The sequence below is a fragment of the Tribolium madens genome, unplaced genomic scaffold (assembly GCF_015345945.1).
Source record: "Tribolium madens isolate multiple individuals breed KSU strain unplaced genomic scaffold, Tmad_KSU_1.1 Scaffold_97;HRSCAF=244;Tcas5.2_LG3a, whole genome shotgun sequence".
NCBI lineage: Eukaryota > Metazoa > Arthropoda > Insecta > Coleoptera > Tenebrionidae > Tribolium > Tribolium madens.
Genome location: NW_025401069.1, coordinates 10,822,261 through 10,833,586, shown reverse-complemented (window position 1 = coordinate 10,833,586; position 11,326 = coordinate 10,822,261). Strand labels below are relative to the sequence as shown.

Below are 11,326 nucleotides of genomic sequence, written 5' to 3'. Positions count from 1 at the left end.
CGACCCGTCTCCCATCGCCCACGATGTCCCACCAAGACACCTCGGACGTGGAGCAGTTCTCCGGCAAGATCGTCTACAACCCGGACGGTTCTGCTTACATCATCGAGGACTCGGAGAGCGACGGCGAAAGTCAGCCCGTCGTCCCCGAAGTGGTGCCACCGCTCCAAGCCGTCTACGTCTCTCGTTTACTCCGGCAAGCCGCCCGCCCCACCGAACTGCCTGCTGTGCATAGCTACCGTGTGGTGGCACTGCGCGACGCCCGCCCCCCGCGGCCCGCCTCCGTGCCCGTCAAACCCATCCTCATGTGTTTCGTCTGCAAGCTGAGTTTTGGCTTCGCGAGGTCTTTCGCCAATCACGCCCAGGCCGAACATGGAGTGACGTTAAAAGAAAATGAAAGAGAGGTGTTGGCGGCGGATTGTTCGGCGATTTTACAATGTGTGGGGGCGGAGAAGCGGCCAGTGGTGTCACTGTTAGAGCCTTTGGGGCCAAGTCAGGAAAACCACCAACAGGCGTCGGTAACGACGGTGCATAATAGGCAAGAAGGACCGTCGCCACATTCGGAGACACCACCGTGCTCATCGTCAAGAAATACTCCAGGGAAATCGCCGTCGCCACCTTTTGCACCACCTCCGGCGTTTATGACGGGAACCACGATAGGTGTCTGTCCGGAGCATCTTCAAGGACGGCCATCGGGAGTCGAGTGTGCGAGATGTGAAATGATTTTAGCGTCGGGAAGACTGGGACCAGCAGGTTTAGCTAATGTCCACAGCAGGAATTCCTGCAAGACTCTCAAATGCCCGAAATGTAACTGGCATTACAAATACCAAGAGACTCTAGAGATACACATGAAGGAGAAACATCCCGAAGCTGAAACTAGTTGTATTTATTGCATAGCCGGCCAACCTCACCCTCGATTAGCTCGGGGAGAAACCTATACCTGTGGGTACAAACCGTACCGCTGTGAAGTTTGTAATTACTCAACGACGACCAAAGGCAACCTCAGTATCCACATGCAATCCGACAAACACCTCAACAACATGCAAGAACTCCAAAACGGGGGCGCCCCTAACACAGAATCCCGCCAATCATCCCCTAAAGCACCCCCTCTGCACCATTCTCCGGTTAGTTCCGGTCACAAACCTAAACCCAACTTCCGGTGCGACGTCTGCAACTACGAAACCAACGTGGCTCGCAACCTCCGCATCCATATGACTTCAGAAAAACACACCCACAACATGTTAGTCCTCCAACAAAACGTCAAACACATGCAAACCCTTTCCGCGTTGCACCATCAACACCCCCCTCAGCAGCACATGGAGAGCCTCTACGGCATGTACCCTTTGGGGGACAAACCCGAGGCGGCTCTCGCCGACATGGCCTACAATCAAGCCCTCTTGATCCAAATGATGACTGGCGGTCAATTGCCCGGCCCCGACATGTCGGCCCACTCGGACCTGGGGCTTAACCCTGAGACTATGGAGCCGCCCCCCGAGCCCGCTGACCCCGACCCGGAACGCACCTACCAGTGCTGTGTGTGCAATGTTTTCTCCAGCGACAGCCTTGAGGAGCTGGGCCGGCATCTGGGGCAAGACCGAACACGGCTCCGGGAGCAGGAAATTCTCGCCATGGTGGCCGGTCACTACGTGTGTAAGTTGTGCACGTATAAGACCAACCTCAAGGCCAACTTCCAACTGCACTGCAAGACTGATAAACACCTCCAGCGGCTTCAGCACGTCAACCATGTGAAAGAGGGAGGGCCGAGGAACGAGTGGAAATTGAAGTACGCGTCGGCTCCGGGCGGCGTGCAAATCCGATGTAACGCGTGCGATTACTATACGAATTCGGCGCATAAGTTGCAGTTGCATGCGGCCGCGGGACGTCACGACGCCGGCGTCGCGCTGCTGAAGCACCTGGTGGAGCGGTGCGCGACGTTGAGACAGGACCAACCGAGAGTGTTTCATTGTTCCTTGTGCGGGTTTTCGGCGGCGAATAGGCTGCCGTTGTTGCAGCACGTGCGATCGTTGAAACATCTACATATGGAGCAACTGCATCAGTTGCAGAGAAGAGCAGAAGGAAAAGAGAATTCGCCCGATATTGGAGAGGTGTTCCATGTCGTGCCGGGACCGATCGATCAGCAGAAAACGCCCGGTGAGTGAAAACATGATTTTGATAACTTTTTTAATTGTAAATTATCTCGAGTTTTTAATTGGTCAAAACAATCGAATTTAATTATTATTAGTTGTGCTTTAGTTTTTATTACGCTTGTATTATTCATGCATTTATTATAGCCATGAAATTGGAAAAATGAGGCAATAATGAAACACCAAAATTTCCCAATACGTACCAATTTGACTAAAAGTTATACAGTTTTTATGTTAATTTCTCGGAAAACAATCGATAAAATGTGATCAGTTTTGGTTGACTGATTTTACGCGACAAGAAGTTTTGCTTGAAATAACACTCAAATAATAGCTTCTGATGTGACCAAATAACGAAAAACTGTACTTGAAAAATTTATACGAGTTTAGTAAGATTTAGTTGTAAAATTTTAGACGATTATGTTACGAAACTTCCAAATTTTAATGTCGTGTTGGTGTTAGAAATACCATAAATCTTGGTATTGTCTTTCTGGACTGGACTGCCTATAAAGTATTTACATAACTGAAGCGAAACTAATTTTTCAAGATTAAATTTAATAAGCGTCACCAGCAGAACGAGTTCGCATAAATCTTATATTTTTCGTTTGACATGTTTTATCCTATTATTGTAAATTTAATAATTATCTCACATATGTATTTCCTTTTTATCTTGTAAGTTATTGAGGATGTTTTAACGGCAGCTTCCTTGTAGTAAAGTGTTTGCAAAACATTTAACTCAACTATTTTTTAGCCTCTCTTATTATAGTGGAAGAAAAAGCGTCTTGTTTTCTATTTCTCGGAGGTAAACTATGAATACAATTCTTCAAACAAAGTAATACATAGTACAATAGACTGTCAAGGTCGTTGTGAGGAAGTTTACCTGTAAACAGAGCTTATTCCTTTACACTCGTTGTTTTACATATCTTTTATTTATAGTCATTTTGCTAAACTTACATTTACTGCAATATTACGTTAAATCAAGAGATTATGTTCCACTCAAATTAATCTCAAGTGTTATCCACTCAAAAAAAAATCTATTTACAAGTAAGTGTCTTGATAAAAGTCATCAAACTCTTATTTATTTAATAAAAATGTGACAGTTACAAATAAAATACCACTACTGAAGTTGTAAGAAATATTTTACAATAAACAATTTAATAAGCCACCAGAATTTTATGGATTAAAATTGAATTTAAAGGTGGTCATTTTTCAGAAATACCTTGTTTTTTGTTACGGTACATTAAAGTGTCACTAAGTCATTTAAATTAGTACAAGACTGGAAAAAAAAACAGATGCTTAGTCGAATTAATCAAAAATTTCATATAAAGTGCTTTAGGCTTAGGTATTTACATTTAAAAATCGTAATATTTTATAAAGTTTAGTATTTTTAAAATTCGAAATAAATAAAGAAAGGCATTTCGTTTGGTTTGTCATAAGGTCCATTACAAAATCTTAATTCAAAAATCAAACAATTTGATTTTTTTATTTATGTTTTTCGGTTTGTACATATTTGTGTTACTTGAGGACGTGCATAGTCTGAAAATTTACGTTTCGTGTCCCAAAACCGTAGAAAATTGCTTTTAATAACGTCTACTTTATACCTTATCCACATTTCACCAAAATCCAAATCAAATTACGTTACGATGTAATTTCGGTCGTGTAATTTGTGACTTTTAACCGAATAGGATAATTTGTTCGGAATTTTCGTGTAAATAATTGGCTGTTTCTCTCCATCGAATCGAAATTGGTCCGTCGCAACGTTGTATTTTCCAAACAATGGCCTAACAGTTATCGTGATGAAATATCACATTGTGTATTTAAGGTTTATAAGTTTAATTATCCATTCCGTGCATGTGTTTCGCACCCTCGGCGTCACCGAAGGGTCCAGGCCGTATGCCTGGTGTTGCCGTAATTGTGGGGATTTTTAATAAAATATATTCTACGTGTAATTAGGAATATTTTTGATCTGTTACGAGGCGGGGACGAGGCCCCCGAGCCCGCTGTAAACACAATAGGGGACCTCTAAACCGATTGTTCTTATTGTCACTGGGGCCCGGTGTTTTAGTTACATCTCACACCGTTAATCCCTGTCATTACCGTAACACAATGCACGCCTAAATTCCACCTCTCGACGCTTTCTCCGAAACAAACATGGCTTCGGGACACTCGTTATTGTTTGCTGCTTGCAAGCTTGGACCGTTTTGTGCGCAAAAGAAGCATTGTTTCATTTAAGACCGAAAACGGAGCGATCGAACGATAAGAAAGGGGATGGAGCTAATCGCCCGAGGAAGACACTTGTTAATCCACTACAAACCCCTAACAATTTTTCCGATATCTATTTAAGCCTAGGCATTAAAGATACTCAAACCAAGCTCTGGAAAGTTTGTTTCAATGTTTTGTAATAAAAATTAATAAAAAATTGTAAAAATAAAAAATTGTTATTTAGATTGTGCTACTTTGTATTAATTTTAGAAGAAGATGAATTTGTTTCTTATTTTAATCTCTATTTCACAATGATGACAGCAAAGGATATTTTTATTTTAAAAATAGTTGTAAGTAAACTGTGTATTACAAAAATGGTTGTATTTTTTATTTCTCGCTCGAGATATTTACCATCAGAATATGAAAATGAAATTCGAACTTTAGCTAATTTAAGGTTTGTGTTATTTATTTTCACTATATTGGTCATAATCAGAAGCGTTTTATTTGTTTATAGAATTTCTAAAATGACAAATTTACGATCTTGTTGCCCATAATTTATTTACTTTTACAAAGTTACGATAAATATTATTCTCAATCCACATATAGTCTGCGACAGAATTTACCATGAAATAACGTCTAGCAAATCATTTATCGCACTCCAAGCAATAATCACGCCAATTATTCCACGATATTGTTATTTTACATTGTTAAATTGTGCTTCACTTCGCGCAACCTAATCTTTCTCTATAAAAATCTTCTTATCATAATCGATCCCACGGTTTGAAATTTGCGATTTTTTGGCAGAGCGTCGCGACAGCGTAAACTCCGATCTCAGTCAAGTCGACTCCAGCCGCGACCCCATCAAATCCGAACCTCGCGAAGACAACGAAGAGCCCTCATCCGAATCCTCCCCTCAGCATGTGTGTCCCTACTGCGAATACAGCAGCGATTCGGAGATGCGCATCCAGGCGCACGTCCTCGCCCAACACGGTACCAGCGCTTCCACGGAGTCTCATGCGTTCCAGTGCCCGCTTTGTCAGGATTCTTTCAAGGAGCGTTCCAGCCTCGAGCGCCACGTCATGCAGATCCACTCGGTGAATTCCGAGGGTTTGCAACGACTCCTAATGCTCGTCGACCAGAGCCATTGGCTCAACAGCGGCGCCAACCCTCACGTCTCCCCGACGTCGGTGTCTTCCAAGGACTCCAAGCAGGAGCAAGAGAAGGGCGACGAGGGGCTTCTATCGCCGAGCGAGGACAATAACGAGCTCGAGGCGGAGCGCTGCGGGACGTGTTTCAAGACGTTCAAGAATATAGACGAGTTGTGTTTACACCAGAACGAAACGGGCCATCTGGAGATCAAGCAAACGCCTTCGGGGCCGGGATACGTGTGCTGGAAGAAAGGGTGCAATCAGTTTTTTCCGACGGCGAATACGCTGCAAATGCATTTCAAAGACGTGCATGCGAAAAATTCCATCACGAATATATCGGTGTCGGAAAAGCACGTGTATAAATATCGGTGCAACCAGTGTTCTTTGGCGTTTAAGACTTTGGAGAAGTTGCAATTGCATTCGCAGTACCATATGATCAGAGATGCGACCAAGTGTGTACTGTGTGGGAGGAGTTTTAGGTCGCTGGTGGCTTTGCATAAGCATGTCGAGAGTGTTCATTCAGAATTGACTGATGAAGAATTGAGTGCGTATAAACAGAGTTTGATGAATAATCCGTTGCTTTTGGCCGGATTACAAGGACAAGTTTTGGATAGTTCTACGAATGATATTTTGAAAAAGGAATCGCTTGCCGGGGATGAAGAACAAACGGAATGCGATGATAGTAAAGAACTGAATACCAGTCACGACGATAGTAATCAAAACGATGGAGAAAATTCGGATGATAGTATTATTTATAAAGATCAACAGTTCCTAGAAGACTACCTGAATAGTCAAGCGATCGCTGAAGATAGTTACAACGATCCGAATAGAAAATACAAATGTCACCGTTGTAAAGTAGCGTTCACAAGACAAAGTTATTTGACCGCTCATAATAAAACCCTATTACACCGAAAAGGTGAGAAATTGAGTTATCCGATGGAAAAGTACCTGGATCCTAATAGGCCTTACAAATGTGACGTTTGTAAAGAAAGTTTCACGCAAAAAAATATACTCCTAGTCCATTACAATTCTGTTAGTCATTTGCACAAATTAAAGCGAGCGATGCAAGAACAACAAAACAACAACAATAATCCGGCTGTGTCCCCTGTTATAGGAAATCAAGCTCAGAATTTGACTCTAACTCCCAAAAGTACTTCGAGCGAAGAAGATGACAAGAAGAGATACAGATGCAATATTTGTAAAGTGGCCTACACGCAAGGAAGTACTTTGGACATTCATATGAGGAGTGTTTTGCATCAGACACGGGCTAGCAAACTGCAGGACTTGGCGATGGCAGGGCAGATAGATCTCTCGAAGCCGTTGATCGAGCAGCCCGATGCCTTGCAGTCTCCGAAACAAAGCAGCCCCGTCCCGGGTGGAGGGGAGAAGACATCTCCCACCCCGGGTTCACCTGGGACAGCAGGTAGCCAAGGGATGATGAGCTGTCCGAAATGCGGTGCCGTTTTCGGTTCGCAAGAGCAGTTGAGTGCGCACCAGCAGCTGTACTGTATGTTCGCGGCGCCGATGGCCATTTTTCAATCGGCGCAAGAGCCTGGCCAGGCCAAAAGTCCGCCTCCCGGGGAGCACGAGGACGCCGTCCTCCGGTTAAGTATGCCCAAGAAGACGGGCTCGCACATGTACAAACACTTGCTGGAAAGTTTCGGCTTCGACTTGGTGATGCAATATAACGAGAGCCACCAGCGGCGCCAACAGCGCCAAGAGGAGAAGGTTCGCTCGCCGCCCCCGGATCAGCCCCCCGAGGCCAAAGCCGAGGACGACGCCGAAAGCACCTTACCCGAAGTAAGTAGATCCACGTGCCAACATTGCAATAAAGAGTTCTCTAGCGTGTGGGTGTTAAAGTCTCACTGTGAAGAAGTACACAAAGATTTAGTGCCACTAGAATTCTTAGAACAGTATGCCCAACAGTTCAAGAACGAATACGAAAAGAAAACGGTGGTTGTGACGGCGGCGACGTCTTCGACGATAAACAGCCAGCCCCGGGTCGCGACGCCCGCCGTCTCCAGTCCGGGCGCCGACGCCACGCCGGAAAAAGACGACGAGTCCAAAGACGCTTTGCACGCCAAGCTTAGCCTGCAGACACCCCCGGAGGCGGCCTCTACGGCGCCGTCGACGCCGACATCGTCGACGACGCCGGCGAGCAGCACCGATTCGCTGCCGGCCAACATCCAAGCGATGATCGCGCAAACTATGCAAAATCCGATGGCCTTAGCCCAACAAATGACAGAAATGCAAGCTGCTCTCAACGTCATGCAGTTGCAACAGCTCAATTTCAATCCAATGATGCAAATGATGGGCATGGGGCTGCCTCTAGGGCTTAATGCTCTCGCTGCGATGAATCTCCAGCCGCCGCTAGTGCCCCTTATGATGCCGCCGCCTCCCTACGACCCCATGGCGCAATTCGGACCGCAAGATCAGCAGGCGATGATGGCCAAGCAGCAGGCGATGATGCAGCAACAAGCGGTGAGTCTCTATTTTTTTATTTCGTCATTTTTTTTCGTTATCACACGGAGTGTTCCAATTACTATTCGCAAAAATTTCGTTTCTATTACCTGCATCATGAAACTTTTAAAATTCCCAGGTAATGAGATTAATTTTGGTTCGACGAAGGTTGAACGCTTATAATATTTAACTTTCAATACTAATTGCTACTGGGAAATTTTAAACAGAAGCCGATGAACTGAATTTGTACGTTAACCTCAAGTTGTTGATTGACTCAATGAAAGACAAATTAAAATTGTTGTTTGTAACTCTGAATTTTTTGTTGAATTTTTTCGGGTTGTTAATTTCGTGGCTAACTTTTGTGATGAAAGTCGGATGTCTCAATTAGGTTTCTTTCTAATTATGTTCAAATTATAATTTAATTAATTATCAGACAAATGTACGAATATGCCACCAACCGGTTTCTAATTTTTTATAGATACTCATTAGTTGCAATTCACCTCATGCTGGGCTTGTTATTGCTTAAAATTGTCTATTTTTGTTGAAATGAATCGGAAGTGTTTAATTAATTTCTTGTTTTATTCTTTAGGCTAGCAAGTTAATGTCTTAATTAAGTTGTCAACAGCATTTTCAAATTGACAATAATTGTTGAAAAAAATAACACAAAGTTTTAATTTAACAAGGTTAGAAATACCTAGTAATTCATAAGAAACTTGGTCTAAATTAATCTGAATAAATGATGTGTGTCTAAATAGCAGAAATTTTAAATTTTAGAAATTATTATACACTTATCTAATTAAAAAATATTTAACGGATGGATTAAAAGCATCCGGATTTTTGACATCACAAATACGTATAGCATCATCCTAAATATAATTATAAAATAACATTAACAAAATACATTATTTTTCAAGGTTTTCGTAAACAAAAACAACTTAACAAAATACATTATTTTTTTTTGAATGATCGCGTTTTTATTCTGGCATAATATCAAAGTTAAGTGTCATAATGATCAATAATCGTCCGTCAGCTCAAAAATTTAAGTTTGGCATAATTTTTTTGAGACTTTTTTTTCTATTTTGTATTTGTATATTTTATAGTATTTTACTGTTGTTCTTCGATTTGATACATTAATCATAATCTGATGAAAAAGTCTATTTCGTTCCAATTTTTTTCTGTGCTTTGATTTAGGTTACCCAGTAAAAGGTACTTTATTATTGTATGTATCTGTCGTCATAATCATTGTACAGGGTTATTCACGGGAGGATTATTTCTAAAAAACTTTTTGCCGCAACCAACAATACCAATCTCACTAACTGCTAAATTAAATATGTTATTTCTTTTAAATTACAAATTAAAGTAAGTTAGATAGATTTTCCAGAAATTTCAGATTGACAGATAATCTATATTTAATCAAAATTCAACAAATAAATTAACAAGTTAAGTTAATGTAAAAGGTTTGAAGTGTCTACCATCGACATTAAAAATAACACTAAATAATTGGTAGGAGTACGAAATAATAAATTTCAAAATAAATTATTCTCAAAAACCTACTATATTTTTAATTATTTCCAAATTTTTTTAGTCCACTCGCTATATGTACATAAAAATGTAATACAACTTGGAGTGTCTTTTCGAAGCTTTATAGTTTTTAACGTTATTTTTTAAATATTATGTAATATTTTTTATAAGAATAATTTTTAGACTTTACTTTTTATTGGTTATAATAAATTGCATAAAATATTTGGTTGTTTTATACGACAATTCAGAATTATTATATCAAATTAAACAAACTAGATCAACTGGTGTTGATTGCAAAACATTTGAATAGATTCAAACTAATTTGATGTAAGTACTTTATTATTGACAAATTTTCTTTAGTTGCTGGGATCTTCAATATTGGGTAAATTTTTGTAAATATTTTATTCCATCATGTATGTCACAGTTACTCTCAGCTTGTCACCTTAACCCTGAATTGACCACCGTTTATAAATTAATATCCGTTTTTATTGTTACAAATTTAAACAGGTGATAGGATTTTCAATTCTAAGACAAAAGTTTCCTATAAACATGTATCGAAAAATGCTTGGTAAGGGAGCTACACTCCATGAAAGGGGGCTAATAGGTTTTTGCTAATATTTCAGAAACCATTTAAAATAAAATTACAAAATTTGATACAGATGATAATCTTTATACACCTAAACGAATTCAAACATCACATGTCGAAATTTCTAATCAGGGGCGTCCGAAACTGGTGGGGTTTAGGGTAAAAAAATACCCTATCTATTTTGGCTCTAGTTTCTTTAGTTATGCATTGACCAAAATGGTGGTGACTTTGAACAACTCCTTTAGATTTAGGCAAATTCATTTAATTAATGTTATTATTGTTACTGTAATGTAATGTTAATTAGTTGAGGTTGATTAAAAAATATGAATTTCTTGATTTTATTACTCTGTAAATTCTGATTTATTTGAATGTTGTATTGGTGTGTAACATAAATTTTAAATTAATTTTATTCAAAAACAATAAGTCGTATCGACACAAGAGAGACTTTTCTGTGATAAACTATCGAACTTAAAAGATTTTGTTGCTGAAAGTACCGAGAAACTAAAGCCAAAATAAATAGGGTATTTTTTTACCTTAAACTCCTCCAGTTTCGTACGCCTCTGATTAAAAATTTCGACATTTGATGTTTTAATTCGTTTAGGTGTATAAAGATTATCATCTGTACCAAATTTTGTAATTTTAACTTAAATGGTTTCTGAAATTTTTTTTTGAGGAGGTGTAGCTCGCTTACATAACATTTTTCGATACATGTTTATAGGAAACTTTTGTCTTAGAATTGAATATCCTATCACCTGTTTGAATTTGTAACAATAAAAACGGAACACCCTGTATATTCTATGAACAAGTTTTGGTTGATCTAATTTTATAGATTGTGCTAATTTAATTTAATTTTATTGAATGTGTCTTATAAGTATATAAGACACATAGTAATATAAGTACAACATACCGTAATTTAAAAAGAGACGTCCACTAGTCCGACAATCAAGATTTTTATGGATGTTTAAGCAAAATTGAATAAAATTCTATTGCTACCAACATAACCATTGATTTTATTGCAGACCTGATATTTACTTAGCTTTTTTTCGTTTTTGCGGCATTAATTATTGAAGTTTATAGTTTATCGTTCTGTTTGATGTCGCCATCTATTTAACCATCGTCATAATTCTTGTAAATCACGTTCGTCGTCTTTTTCAATACTACAAAAATGGAATTTGTAATTGGGACGCTCTGTAATCGGTGTTTCATCGTGTTTAGTAATTAAACGTTCTGGGCGTCGTTCTTTGTATTTTGGCCTCCACACGTATTACTAA

General features: G+C 39.8%; 1 protein-coding gene across 1 annotated transcript in view; it reads left to right on the top strand.

The window, feature by feature from the left end:
- LOC123015077 (zinc finger homeobox protein 4) overlaps nucleotides 1–11,326 on the top strand; it is a 42,670-nt gene that overhangs the window by 12,516 nt on the left and 18,828 nt on the right. The window contains 3 exon segments of the mRNA XM_044414530.1: nucleotides 1–2,148; nucleotides 5,145–7,288; nucleotides 7,415–7,969. The exon segment at nucleotides 1–2,148 is cut by the window's left edge and continues 82 nt beyond it. Of these exon segments, the coding sequence (XP_044270465.1) occupies nucleotides 1–2,148; nucleotides 5,145–7,288; nucleotides 7,415–7,969 (4,847 nt within the window).